This window comes from Rhinopithecus roxellana, chromosome 3 (genome assembly GCF_007565055.1).
Source record: "Rhinopithecus roxellana isolate Shanxi Qingling chromosome 3, ASM756505v1, whole genome shotgun sequence".
In the NCBI taxonomy this organism is placed as follows: Eukaryota; Metazoa; Chordata; class Mammalia; order Primates; family Cercopithecidae; genus Rhinopithecus; species Rhinopithecus roxellana.
In genome coordinates, this window is record NC_044551.1 from 119204575 (window position 1) to 119219872 (window position 15298).

General features: G+C 37.5%; 1 protein-coding gene across 1 annotated transcript in view; it reads left to right on the forward strand.

Moving 5' to 3' along the window:
- The window catches only part of FBN2 (fibrillin 2), a 275257-nt gene that overhangs the window by 236552 nt on the left and 23407 nt on the right, over positions 1 to 15298 (forward strand). Inside the window, exons 46-55 of the mRNA XM_010359875.2 lie at positions 99 to 215; positions 1757 to 1885; positions 2365 to 2484; positions 5602 to 5727; positions 6369 to 6521; positions 7298 to 7363; positions 8012 to 8137; positions 8700 to 8819; positions 9831 to 9953; positions 10412 to 10543. Of these exons, the coding sequence (XP_010358177.1) occupies positions 99 to 215; positions 1757 to 1885; positions 2365 to 2484; positions 5602 to 5727; positions 6369 to 6521; positions 7298 to 7363; positions 8012 to 8137; positions 8700 to 8819; positions 9831 to 9953; positions 10412 to 10543 (1212 nt within the window). The remainder of the gene's footprint in view (positions 1 to 98; positions 216 to 1756; positions 1886 to 2364; positions 2485 to 5601; positions 5728 to 6368; positions 6522 to 7297; positions 7364 to 8011; positions 8138 to 8699; positions 8820 to 9830; positions 9954 to 10411; positions 10544 to 15298) is intronic.

A 15298-nucleotide genomic window follows, 5' to 3' on the forward strand; every position in this document is an offset into this window, starting at 1 on the left:
AAATCTAAGTAATTCCATAGTTTAAACATATAAAAGGGTTAATAGCCTATTTTTTTCCAGTTAAAAATTTAGTTTTTTGAGCCAATATTTCTTTGTAGATGTTGATGAGTGCGAGCGGCATCCATGTGGAAATGGAACTTGTAAAAACACCGTTGGATCCTATAACTGTCTGTGCTACCCAGGGTTTGAACTCACTCATAATAATGATTGCTTGGGTAAGTACTTCATTCAGTCCTTTATTGCTTCTATTTCATTTCCACACAATGTGCTGAAATAAAAAACAAAACTAAAGACCAAAAAAAAATTATATTACTAAAATTGCAAATATGTGCCAAAAGATACATAATATCATTGACTGGTTTCTAGTTAACTGATACCACAGTATTGGCCTAAATTGTCACAAGACAATATACTCTTGAACCCTTTTGTCAATCAACCAATCAATTCAGGAAAAAAGGTCATTCAGATCACAGTAAACATATTGGGACTGATTTATGGTTTGGGGTATTTGTATTCCCTTAATGAGATCAAAAATAGACCATTGTCTCAATGTTATTATAAGTATTTCATTTAAATCCATTCTGGATTATTTACATTCAAGTACCAGTAGCCTCCTACTTCCACTTGTCATGGCTTGACATTTCATTTTCCATCAGCTTTTGAAGCCAAGATGCCTTCCCCGGCCCCCCCCCAAAAAGAAGAAGTGACTAGGTTTCTAGATTAGCCCTCAGAAATCTCTCCTCTGCGCAGTACAGGACTTTAGCCTTTGGCCCACAGCAACATACAAATGTGAAATGGAAACCGATAGTGAGCGGGAGAGGGTCCTGAAGTAGTTGGAGGAGAGAATAAGAGAAATGACAGCAAATGTTTATTCCTTGTTTACCGCGTGGCAGGAACTGCATGGGTAGTTTACAGCATAATGTGTTGTATTTCGCATGGCCCTGCAAGGTATGTGGAAGAACTTAGGTTTTCTACCATTGTGGGACTATATCAGAGCTCATCCCCACCTCCTCATTTAACCCAACATAAGTTCCTCTCTGTTTTCTTTATTTTTCAAAATTCCACAATTGTGAAAAAAAAATAGAGCTAACTGGACATTTTATTCAACTGCTGCCTTGTTGACTAGTTTCTTAGAGCCTTTGTACAGTCAGGGAGAACTAAAAAATACGGACATGGCTCTGATCAAAGTACAATCTTCAAACGACCCAGGAAATTACCCAAATGTAATCAACCCTAAACTTAAATGAAAACTTAACAGTTAGTGTCTTTTTTTTTTTAAACTATGTATTATATCAGCAATTCCAGTGTTTTTAATATCATTGATTTTCCTGTAATAAATAAGCTCATTTATTTGTTCTCTGAATATGGTCAACTTGGCTCCAGGTAAAGTATCTGCAAATTAGGCAATCAGATTAAATCACACATATCCCCCAGCCTGTAGGAAAATAAATATTTTTCAGTTGGAAAGAATGGAAAGCTTCACCTTAAACCTTGATTTTTATCTGGTTCTAAATTCATGAGTTATATTAATATCAAAAATGAAAAAAATGTATCTTTATGGTTGAAAAATAGTAGGAATCTATGGGATCCTATTAATTAAATGATCCTTATGGTATGTGCCATTTTTCTCTGTTGATGAGGAATTGTAATGTGGGATTTCTTATAAATGCAGTAAGTATGTTTTTAAGTAGTGACTTGTGAAACAATATATGTGTTAAGAGCTCTTTCTGAAAAACGGACTCCTGTTTGCTTACAGACATCGATGAGTGCAGTTCCTTTTTTGGTCAGGTGTGCAGAAATGGACGGTGTTTTAATGAAATTGGCTCCTTCAAGTGTCTGTGTAACGAAGGTTATGAACTTACCCCAGATGGCAAAAACTGTATAGGTAAGTATCTAAATAACAAGCAGTCTTTATGGTGATTTTTTTTTGTTTTTTTTTTTTTGTTGTTGTTATTGTTTTGGTAAAATGATTATGTGTACCTCCCCTCCTTTCACTTAAGAATTCATTAATATTTTGTTTAATCATCAGATCACATGATCAAGATAAACTATGATGGAAAATTTTAGTATAAGGTATCAACAATGGGAATGTCTCATAGGCAATGTTTTCACTGGGCACAGAGCTTGAGGCTGTCCATGTCTTAAGAAAAGTAGGCAAAGGAAACAAATCAAGAAAATTAGCCACTTGCCAAATAGGAAATATCCAAGATGTCAGAAGAGTATCTCTGGGAATATGTGTTCATGGTGACCCAGTAGATCAGAGGACCCGAGTTGAGTTCATATTAATATCATTTGGCAGACAGATAAATGTATGCAACAATTATCTCATGCTTAAATTATTTTTTCTCTTCTTTTTCTCTAAAGACACTAATGAGTGTGTCGCCCTTCCCGGCTCTTGCTCTCCTGGTACCTGTCAGAATTTGGAGGGATCCTTCAGATGCATCTGTCCCCCAGGGTATGAAGTAAAAAGCGAGAACTGCATTGGTAAGACTAACATTTATTCTGAGGCCCACAAGTAGCTCAGTATAGTAAGACATGGTGAAGACTCTGGAAGCATACTAAGTGCCAACCATTGCAAGCATGCTGACCTAAAGAATTAAACATATAGCTGCCTACATCTCTTTTACTGAACCATCAGAAATGATGGTGAGAATAAAAAACTTGGGGATGTAGGATTTTTTCATCACCAGAAGTCTAATGCTAGTCAAAGAATTTTCAGCATATGCTAATCTTTTTTCCAAATGTCAACAGAGACTTTCAGTGAATTTAAAGAGTGTCTACACAAATTGTAATCTTTGACACCCAGTTTTAAAACAGCTATTAAAGGTGTCTAGAGTCTTAGAAATGTGAAGCAGAAAAATCTCGACAATGCTGTTGAGACATTCTTTTCCTTGGGAAGGCCTCATGTCAGAGCAGAAAATATTAATCCATTTGTCATAACAGATGTTTTTCTGTTGAAACTCTTCCAGCACACACGAACTCTGTAACCACATCAAAAGTGGGTCCCCGAATTGCCTAGTGGACATGATGAAGTCCCACCTTTTTTACAGTTCACTTTATTTCACTTTTATACAAATTATTTTTTACAGCCTCGTTGAAATTCAGAAGCACCAGCATCTTAGTGTGGTTTTTCTAACATGAAAAGATGCTAAGGATATTTTTTTTGCCTTTGAGTTATCCAATTTTTTATAATTCTGTCACCCTTGGCAAGATTCTACCTAAAGATATATCATTCTACTGTTCATATTTAAGGGAGTTAAATAGGGCAGAAGGAAGCAGTTTACTTCATAGAATTTAATTATTCTTCAGACCACATAATTAGATATCATGAGTATCCCCTAGTCATTCTGATTTGTATAGTTCATTATAAGATTGTCTAGTGTTTTTAATACTTAAAAATTAATAAACAATAATACTAGAATCATCTCAGTAAGAAGTTTCTTGAAAAGTTTAAGATCCTGTTGTTCTTCCATTTTCTTTCCTCATGCTCAATCTTGGTTCTTCTTTGTCTCTGTGATCCTTCTCTTTATGGAATGCTAATTAAAGTAGTGTGTGAGCCACTAGGAGGGAAATAGAAATACACATGCCTCCTTGTATGAGGCAGTCTTGGCTACCTTTCCTCTTAATGAAGGTATGGATATATTTTATTAAGATATCACATATTATTATTTATTAAGTTTCAGAAATATTTCCTTTTCCTTTATCTGTCATTAGCAATGACACTAGTTTGCATCTCTGAAAAAATGGTTCTAATTTATTACTTTTTTTTTTTTTTGAGATGGAGTCTCACTCTGTCACCCAGGCTGGAGTGCAGTGGCACTATCTTGGCTCACTGCAACCCCCACCTCCTGGATTCAAGCAATTCTCCTGCCTCAGCCTCCGGAGTAGCTGGGATTACAGGTGCCCACCACCATGCCTGGCTAATATTTGTACTCTTAGTAGAGACGGGGTTTCACTATGTTGGCCAGGCTGATCTTGAATTCCTGACCTCAAGTGATCCACCCGCCTCAGCCTCCCAAAGTGTGAAAAAAGGTTTTTTAATTAACTTCACTATAAGAAGATTTTCTTCAGACTGGTATCTTTTCTACCAGTGTTTCCCAGATGACATTCTAACATGACCACACACACACACATACATCAATATGTGTATACATACCCTGCACAGATATAAATTCATTCCTACGTTTAATGGGTATTACAGTGAACATTTGGCACCTTTCTAGGTGCTAGAAATACAGGAACATCATCTTTGCTTTGGGGTAGCTTGCTACCTAAGGGGAGAGACCTATTTTGTAAATAAACCTGTTTTGTGAAGACGTCCTTATAATACAATGCGACAGACACTGTACTGGAGGTCCATTCAGGAGATGGGAGCACCGCAGGAGGCTAGGGATCATTGTGGTAGTTTCGAGAGGGTAGCAGTTCAAGAAAGCCTGTCACAGAGGATAGATGATTGTCTAGGTCACTCTTAAGTGTTGGATAAGAATTTCCTGATCATCCAAAGAAAGAGAACAGAAGAGGCTATTTGGAAACGTAGGTAGCATGAGCACAATAAGGAGCATAGAATGGCTGCCTCAGAAGACTGAACTCAGGCCTGCGGTCAGTGTGGAGCCATTGCAGGAGTTGTTGTGTTTTTTTGTTTTTGTTGTTGTTGTTTGAAGGGATGAGTTGGTTTCTGCAGTTTTTTGTCATTTTATAGAAGGGTTGTGATGACTCTTTTGTTAAACTTCTCCCAACATGAACTGAGAACTTGTATGTGCCAGATACCGTGCTAGGAGCTGAAGGTTCAACAGCGAGCCAGACAGACATGCCGTGTCCTCATGGAGCTTACATTCTAATGTGCCTGAAAAGTAATATTTTTTTCATTTGGTTAAAACATTCCATTAAATAAGTACTTCCCACAAAAAATGACGAAAAGTCACTAGTGAGGCACGCATGCTTCTTTATTTTAAGGAAGTGTTCTAGGGAAACGGGGAAATGATAACTCTGTCAAAATATGTCTCAGCCCTCCAGTTCCGTAGGCACAGGTTTTCAAATGTTATCAGATGGACGTTTTAGAAGGGCACCCCTGGTGGCAATGTGACAAGAAGACAGGGAGATGTAGACATCAGTTGAGAGACTGGTGGCAAATGATGATGGCTGTGGAAATACTGAGAAGGTAGAACTGGCTGCCACATTCTGCTTGCATGTGGAGTGAAAAAAGGAGAGAAATAGGGGTGACTTGGGGATCACAATTTGGATTACTGAGAGAGAGGTATCAGGGAGACGGGGACCAGTTCGTAGAACATTTGGCCACATGGAGCCTGCAATGCCCATGAGACGTGGAGTTGTTCATGTCAGGTAGGCAGGTAGACATACATACACCCCTAAAGATCAAAGACAGGAAGGTGGACATGGACTTGGGACTCTCTGGCACATGGTTGGTTGAAATCGAATATAACTTTTGACTTCTGAAGCAATAATAGTTTATGAATAGATTAAACATACAACATAATGTCATCTCTCATCTGAAATATCAACTGGCTAGTGGACTATGAGAGTATGGATAGTTGTTTATTTTCAAGTGTTGAATGACTAATAAATACTCCCCCTGTTCTGCAGATATAAATGAATGTGATGAAGATCCCAACATTTGTCTTTTTGGTTCCTGTACTAATACTCCAGGGGGCTTCCAGTGCCTCTGCCCCCCTGGCTTCGTACTATCTGATAATGGACGGAGATGCTTTGGTAAGATTTGGAATGACTTCAGTGTCACAGTTCACCCTTAGAAACTTTAAAGCTGTATTGTAAACCATCATGCTGGTATTAGTCCTAACAAAATACATGTCTATGCTAAAATATATCTGCAAGTTAAAAATTTAGGTCTCAAATATACGCAGTGAACAATTTTTAAGGTGTATTGAATTATTGCCACTGTTTCTATATTTTTATAAATTTTTTAATAAAAGAAAAATTCTTATTCTGATTTATCAGTATGACTATGTTAATTTTGTTGTTGGCATAGCTTTTTTATATATTGGTGTATGCGTTGCTTTTGGTGTGATGTAACTTACTGAAAGTTACCTCAATTGTTTTTCTTAGGCTATCATGCAACAGTGAGAAAAGAGACACTGTGGAAATCATTTTGATACTGAGCATGATTTCTCGAATTTCCTTAGCACATTATAAAAATATTTTAAGCATATTAAAAAATTAAATAATTTTGTAGCCAGGTCAATCTAAATTGGCAAATGAAATCAGCAGTTGAAGATTTCCAGACCTGTCTTAACTTTTGATCTAGTCTGCATCGCGTGTTCTACAATGAGAAATGTTCTGTCCAAACAGTGTTACAAAATAATTCCATCTGTAATGTTTGCTTTTTTGATTAGATACTCGCCAGAGCTTCTGCTTCACAAATTTTGAAAATGGAAAGTGTTCTGTGCCCAAAGCTTTCAACACCACAAAAGCAAAATGCTGCTGTAGTAAGATGCCAGGAGAGGGCTGGGGGGACCCCTGTGAGCTGTGCCCCAAAGATGATGAAGGTAAGAGCAATGACATCAAACAGCACTTTGTGTACCAGTTTTTGAATATTTGCCAGAGTGGCTTTAACCAGGTCATTTATGAATATTTTGAGGGTGAGGTAATCTCCTTGCATGTAAGTTTTGATGGTTCATTGAACAACCTAGCCTGAGAAACTTCTTTCAGCTTTTGAATAAGACACGTCTGAGCACAGGTGGTGTTACCCTTTTATTTCATTGCCCACCTCCAAGGTTAGTATTCGTTGCTTTCAGAAGTATGAATTTGAGAGGTCCAAGGCAGGAGAAAGAAGGGAATGGAAATTATATTCCGAGTTGCTGCAGGAGTCCCATGTGGGCATTGTATCGCAGGCTGTGGCTCTCAGAATGTTACATTAAATTCTCAGAAGCTGAGTCAGCACAATGGCCCTTTATAGGAAAAGATCAATAGCCTCAGATCTCGTTGGCACCCATAAATTATAGGATAAATCCCAGCAAACTCCAGCTGGCTTGGCCTCTAGGTTAGGGATAGCTTCTGAGTGTGATGGCAGGGAAGGTCTCTTTAGCTGCTCAGCTTTAAATGAGCAAACAGAAAGAACCAGGAGCACTGAGCAGGTGGCACCCTAGAAGGTGGCCCTCACTAAATATGCTTTTGAACTAAATCATAAAAATAAAAGACTCTTGTTATAGACAGCTTTGTAACAGAAACATAAGTATAATTTCATGTATATTGTTCATCCTTTCTTAAGTTCTCCGATAATTTCAAGTCTTCAATAATGGAGAATTTGTATTTTTCTTTGTAGTTGCATTTCAGGATTTGTGTCCATATGGCCATGGAACTGTCCCTAGTCTTCATGATACACGTGAAGGTGCGCTTTGATTTTATTCCTGTATTCTTATTTAATACAAACGTATTATTTTACATTTATTTTATAACTCATGCTAACTTTTCTATATAATGTATAGTATATTGTACTTAATGGACGTATATAACCCTTATTTTGTATCATATACATTATACGTATATCGTAAGACTATATCGTGGTATATGAAATACATTACATATTTCTCTGACAAAAGAAGTATTTACAATTCTGTGTTGAATAGACATACACAGTATTGGCATATCTTTTCATTTATTTATTTATTTATTTATTTATTTATTTATTTATTTATTTATTTTGAGATGGAGTCTCACTCTGTCACCCAGGCTGGAATGCAGTGGTGTGATCTAGCTCACTGCAACCTCCACTTCCTAGGTTCAAGTGATTCTCCTGCCTCAGCCTCCCCAAGTGGCTGTGATTACGGGTGTGCGCCACCACACCTGGCTAATTTTTTTTGTATTTTTAGTAGAAATAGGGTTTTGCCATGCTGCCCAGGCTGGTCTTGAGCTCCTGACCTCAAGTGATCCACCTGCCTCGGCCTCCCAAAGTGCTGGGATTTGCAGGCGTGAGCCACCACGCCCAGCCGGCATATCTTTTTATATGAGGAAATTAACGGGCAGTTCTATATTTTAGATGTCAATGAGTGTCTTGAGAGCCCGGGCATTTGTTCAAACGGTCAGTGTATCAACACCGACGGATCTTTTCGCTGTGAGTGTCCAATGGGCTACAACCTTGACTACACTGGAGTACGCTGTGTGGGTGAGTGTTGGCTCCACATTATACACTTTTAAAGTTCTATTTTATTTCTCATATTCAGTAAAAGGTCTCTCAGGCACCCTGGGTGATGTTAGGATTTACAAATCCAGGATAAATAGCTAGTAGTGGCACCTTCTTCACCAGTCTTACATTTTCCAGTCAGACCTGATTTATGTGAAGATGGAGTTACCAACCTCTGTCTTCAACCAAACATACAAAATCTTATGTGTCCTAGAGACGTACAATTGCCAAAATCTCTCATTGGACATGAAATCCATTTTACTCTATGTTCTTCCGTGCCTGCTTTTGAAGCAGAGGACCACATTCTTCTGAATTTGTCATCTTTAGGGCAAGTATTGCTGCCTGGGGGCCAGAGCATTGCACACTGATCCTTCAGATCCTCTGCACTGCATAACAGCCAGCCAGCCAAGGCCCAAGGGATGCCAGGGTTACGTGTGCCCTTCTCAGATCCTGGAAATGAGTGAGGGCCAAGCGTGGGTCTTCCTGGGCATGCTCCTGTTAAACTAAAATGTCTTTGTGGCACTTTCTTGTTATTCTTTTTCAGATACCGATGAGTGTTCAATTGGCAATCCGTGTGGAAATGGTACATGCACCAATGTTATTGGGAGTTTTGAATGTAATTGCAATGAAGGCTTTGAGCCTGGGCCCATGATGAATTGTGAAGGCAAGTGATCTATGTCTTAAATATTACTTCTTCTTGACATAGAAAGTTTTTAATGTCTTGATATTTATTTATATAGTTTCTGATATTCTGCTGGTGAGCATATGGTGGGCTTTTTTGTTTTTTGGGTTTTTTGTTTGGTTGGTTGGTTTTTAGTTTTCCTTTAGTACAGTTACAATAGCTGCTGTAAAGCCCTTGTCTGATCATTCCAGCATCTGGGTCATCTCAGGATTGGCATCTCTTGATTGTCTCTTCCCTTGAAATGGAGTCACGGTTTCCTGCCTTTTCAGTATATTGGTTAATGTTGGATTTATACTCTGGATATTGTGAAAGATATGCTTTGAAATCAGTTATATTACTCTGAAGAATATTGATGTATCTGTCTTAGCAGACAGTCATCTCTAGTAGGCACAATAGCAGACTCTCAGGCTTGAGAAGGGCGATGGCTCATCTATCAGTTTGTTAAAACTTACTCACTAGCATTCTTGATTTTGCCCCACACATGCATAGTACAGTCATGCCACTTGAGCTGACTGGATGAAAAACACATAGTGTTTCTCCTTCCCTGGCCTTCTCTTTCCAGGGTTCCCCTCTCTTTAGCAGACTTGGTTGCCCTAAGATTCCCTCCCCTGGTTCCTCTGGATGGAATCTCAGAAAGTTTCTACTGGAGAGTTAGCTACCAGATGATAGCACTGCCAGGCCATGGTCATCTGGAGGGTAATTTCAGAAAGAAAGAAGCCAAATCAATGTGAAATTACTCCCTACTGGTTGTTTGCTCTGAGTTTCAGCTCACCACTAAAAACTTCAGGTAGTTTTTATATTCTTCCCAGAGCTTATAGCTGTTATTTTTGAAAGATGAGTTTGTTAGGTACTGAATTCTGCATACCAGATGTGTAATAAGTTCTACTATTCGATTGCTTTCTGTATGACCACCAAGTAAATGACATCAACATTTAGTTATATAAATAATTAGAACTGTAAGCTGAGCACATGCCTATCCATTTCTTTGGTCAGACATCAACGAATGTGCCCAGAACCCACTGCTGTGTGCTTTCCGCTGCATGAACACGTTTGGGTCCTATGAATGCACGTGCCCGATTGGCTATGCCCTCAGGGAAGATCAAAAGATGTGCAAAGGTAAGGCCACAGACATGGGAGTAGTTCGAACCTTATTTGTCATGCTGGAGATACATTTTAATAATTTTACAGTTCTCAACTAATTTCTTCTAGAGCTTTACAGAAATATACATATGACAGCATTTTGCTAGTGGATTTCCATACCTAGAGAACAAGACACATGATGGTATTTTTGTAAAATCAAGTCAGAGATAAGATGGGTTGAGAAGCCCACTATTGTCACACTCTTGGATTCTTATTAAAGCAAAGATTGCCCTTCCCTGAACTTCTTATCACTATGAGCAGTACTGAATCTTACTCATCTGGAATATAGCCAGTAGCTGACAATGGCTGGGCTTCTCCTTTCTCTGTCCCACCATAAGATTACATGTTAAGTGTCAGAAGACCACACCTATGACTTAAAAGTACTAAACTACAGCTTGCTCCAGATAATTTCCTATTTTTGTTTTTTGTTCTAGATCTGGACGAATGTGCTGAAGGGTTACATGACTGTGAATCTAGGGGCATGATGTGTAAGAATCTCATCGGCACCTTCATGTGCATCTGCCCTCCTGGAATGACCCGAAGGCCTGATGGAGAAGGCTGTGTAGGTAAGCAGTAAGGGAAGGTGTCTGCTTATGTAATGCCTCCACTCCCAGCCTACTTAATGGCACTACTCCCACCTCATCTTAACTGCAAGCGAACTATTTTTCCACATGTGTGAAGGCAGTGGTACAGCTAGCTTTCTTCCATCTCAGGGTCTCTGCTAATATAACAGGTTCCGGATTGTGGCATTTATGCCCTGCTCAAGAATACCTGCCCTTTTGATTTTTCATATTTTAAAGAAAATTGTAAATAAAACTATATGTGTTCTGTAGGTACATATGTAACCAAGTAAATATGTAGAAAAACATTTAAAAAGATAAACTAGGGTGGTTCTTTTATTAATTCGTAGAAGGAATTACTGCTAGGGAAGACATTGAGATTAGAAGTAACTAGTCCGAGGTGATTTTAGATTTAAAATCTGTCAATTTTAATTTTTTCTCAAAAGAGTGAGTTTCTGAACTATTCTGAATTACATGTGTCATATAAAAAATAATATATGCAACAAATTATAATTGGATTTTTTAGTTTCTTTCTTTTCTTCGTTAGATATTTCATTCAAATACAGTACTTAATAAAGTTAAAAATAGACCTACATAGATGTAGTTATGCAGTGGTTCTTTCAAAAACACTATTCTTCCAAGATCTATTATCTCAGAAGATTAACCTAAACTCCTAAGTCATAACGTGTGTTCCTCCAAGTCTAACACAGGGCAAAATGCTAATAACTATGTATGGAAGAAAGGAAATCAGCATTGTTAATCATCCTGTCTTCTTACTGTACATGAAATTTATTTTCATTTATTTCTCTTTTAATTTGTTTGAATGAAAATAATGCATGTATGTGCTGTTTAATCAGAGATTGGCTAAAATACTTAGAAATGTGTTTTAATTTTTGGGCATATAAATTTCTTATTTTTATAACTAGCTGAATTTTATATTATACTATCTTTATTACATTTGAAGATGTGTTTTCGGGGTGGAGGGAGTAAGCACTGTGATCAGATTAAGAACACAGGTTTCTAGTTGTGGATCTGTCATAAATGATCTAGATGACTTGAAAGTGATTCAGTTCCCTGTTCTTCAGTTACTTCATCTGCATACAGTGAGAAACCTAGTCTGCGTGATTTATAGGAGGGGTGGTGGCGTGTTTTGGGGAAGGGTGTATCTGCTCTAGTTCTAATATTCTATCATCCTCTGAACTTACTTTTTCAAAGAAAAGACCCGGGGCAGAATTCTACACTTGTATTCTTTTCATTGTTAAACAGCACTACAAAAGATACAGGTTCTGAAACTTTTCTGATCCTCAAGCTTTTCATTATACCATGCTGACAGCTGAAATGTCTGTCTGAAAAATTTTTTTGATCATCACAATACTCTTTCTAGAACACTTTCATGCAAACAATATGTTTTCACAACTGGCAATTCCAGTTTAAAAACAGCAAAAATATTATTACAAACAAAAAGTATTTACAAAAGTCAGGATGAAAAATAAAGCCACAAAAACAATCAATAAAAATGCCAATGCATGAAATTGGAATCAAACAGAATTAGCCAAAAAAGTCGATTGCAACAGAAACTAAAAGCATTACAGTTAAGGGAATTAAAGTTATGCAGGAAATCTAAAACCTCTTTAATGAAAACCGTAAACCTAATCAGAGACGGAAACTTGACTATGCAATATATTATGCCTCAGTAATTATTTCTTAAACAAATAAATGAATCAAGAAATCTGATAAGTAGAACATTGTTTTACCAAGATCATTAAATTTTCTTCTTTAGACTTTGGCAGACTGTCCCAATTTTTGAAAGTTTATCCAACCATCTTTGATTAGAAGATCATAGACATAAGCAAATGAGAAAAGTATGGAGTGTTTTTGTAGAGACTCATTTCTACACTGCAGTGTGAAGATAGGTAGACACAAACGAGAAAATACTGAGATGCTATTTAATTATCAACAAACTAGTCTCCTAGACATGGCAGCTGCCAGAGGTGAGGCAGGAAGAGGAGAAGCAGCAACTATCAGAGATTCTAAGGCTTTTAGAACTTTATCAGAGACACATGACTCCCTAAATTACCTGGAAGCCCGAGCATAGTGCCCCAGGGATAGAGAGCATGACAGATTTGGTGAGAGGATGTTCATACAACAAATATGAATTGAAACTACACATTAGGCCCAGTGTAGCACCTGTGACCTGCTACACTATTTTTCAGTGAGTAGCTGAACTGGAGAAAATTGTTCAAAGATGAATAATTACACAAGACCAGTGTAGCTGAAGTTTGTGCAGGAGAGTGGCATGAAGTGGGTCTGAAGGTAGGCAAATGCCTTGGAAAGGAATTTGGTTTTATGCTCAAAGTGTTATGGCAGAGTGACTTGGAGTATGAGCCCTGGGGATGGACTATAAATGTTAGCAATCTAGGTTCGTATCTGCTAGCTGTGTGACCCTGGGCAAGTTGGCTTAAATATGTGCCTCAGATTCCTCATGTAAAAACAAATAGGAATTTTGAGCACAATTTCATAGGATTATTCACGTGAAACCCTTAGTACAGTGCTTGGCATAGAGTAAGATTTCAATTAAGTATTAGTTGTTGTTATTTTCTATTTTACATTTTTAAAGATATCTGGCTGCCTTATAGGTAATGGATTTTAAGGAGGTGGTAGCAGAAACAAGAGTTTCATTTAGGTGACCGTCTTAAACATCCAGGTGAGAGAAAAAGGAGGCTCAGATTAGGGCTACCGTAGTGTGGAAAAGGAGTGGACAGATTCAGAAAATGTGTTGGAAATAATCAACAGATTGGATTGCTGATGGATTGATTGAATATGTATAAAAGATAAGTCCCAGGATTTTTGCTTGGGCAACTAAAGTAAATTAGCTTACTATAATAATTTACTTGATGCTACTAGTAGCTGATATGGAAAAGATTGTAAGAAACAGATTTGGTTGGGGACACAGAAGAATGAAAGTTCTATTTTGGTTGTGTTCAGTGTCAGATACGTACTAGCTTTCCAAGTGGGAATATCAAGTCAGCAGACATATTCATGAGCCATAGATGTAAATTGCTAACAAATAGTGTTTGAAAAATTATGGGATTGACTGAGAACACCAAGAGAGAGATCCTGGAGAGTAGAAGGAGCAGGGCTCCTTCCCAGGAGACTGGACTCTGGTTGTTCCAGTATTTAAAGTGACTAAAAATAGTAGGAGACTAAGAAAGAGTAGCCAGCAAGATAGGAAATTCTCCATGTCCATGTGGTGTCCTGAGAACTAAAGTGGCCATTTTTGTATGATGCTACTAAGACGTAGAGTAACATAGAGTTGTAATTAGATTTGGTGACTTCTTCAGGAAGTTTCAGTGGAGCACACGACATTAAGGAAACAATCAGTGATAAGGAAGCAGAATTTATTGTCATAGATCATTCTTCCAGAAATTTTGTTCTGAAAAGGAATCAATACATATGGCAGTAGCTAGAGGGGTAATAGGTGAATAAGAGAGTTTTTTGTATTGTTTCAAGACAAAAGTTACTAGAGAATTTATGCTGAGGGAATGATTCCTTGAAAAGGGAGTATTGTGAAATCTGGGAAGGCAATCTAGAGTACCAGTATAAGAGCTGGCCTCGGAGAAAAAACAAAGATAGTTTAGCTGTTGGAAGAGGACAAAGGGTTGAAAGTGAGGGTACAGCCAGGTTGTTCACAGGGGAGAGATGTCTGATGTGTCTTGAGTGTGTCTAGTGTCATTTTAGAAAATGGGAGTGTGAAGATACTAAGAAGCATAGCAGGATTGTTGAGGGAGGATCACGTACCCATTTGAGATTTGAGTCTTGAGTCTTGAGTCTCATTAAAATGAGGCCTGTTTTCCTCTAGCCTGTCATGCTGCACTGGATTAGACATAGAGTAGGTAGAAGTAGGGGCGCATTGGACAAGAGTGATGGACAATGGAAAGGTCAGTAATTGGCAATCCTGATGCAGCCCACAAATTGTCAGAGGGTAGAAAGTATAATGCCGGAAATCAACATTATTTAGGTAGAGCAACATCACTCCAAGATATACCCTGTTGAAGTTACAAATTTCAACAGGAAAAAAAAAAAAAATCAGGCCTTTTTTTTCAACCTCTTCTCAGTAATTCTTAATGCCAATGTCAAAAAAGCAAAATTAATCTAAGAATTTGAAGCACAAATTATGTACTACAGCAGAAGCTTTATTATACATAATCAAACTTGGAAGAACTCAGGCAGTATATCCTGAGTTCTTCCAAGAATGCTTTTAGTTCAAGAGCCCTTTTTGAAAAAAAAAAAAATTCAGACAAATCAAATATAATTCAAAATCAGGGTGAATTACGTTAAGGATAGGATTAGATCAAGGCAACAGACCTTGCACCCTCAGATTCTAGAAATAATAAACTAAAAAACGTTTTAATTCATAACTCATTACTTTCCTATGTACCTTTAAATTTCCGAAGTAAGTGGTTTTTTTCTAAAAGAGGAAAATAAATCGCAGGAGGCACATCATGGTGAATTTGAAAACACTTAAGAAGAAAATGAAAATCCTTAAAACTTCCAGAGAGAAAAACCAGGTTTCCTAAAACTGAACAGTAACACTGGGTTAAAAAAAATAAATAAATAAAGGAGCAATATTTTGAAAGCATTCTAAGGGAAGATAATTTTGAACTAAAATTCTATACTCAAATCAAAAGAAGACATGGTTGGAAATCTGTTTTAGAATATGTATACCTCTCTTAAATAATTACTGAACTACATATGCTAATT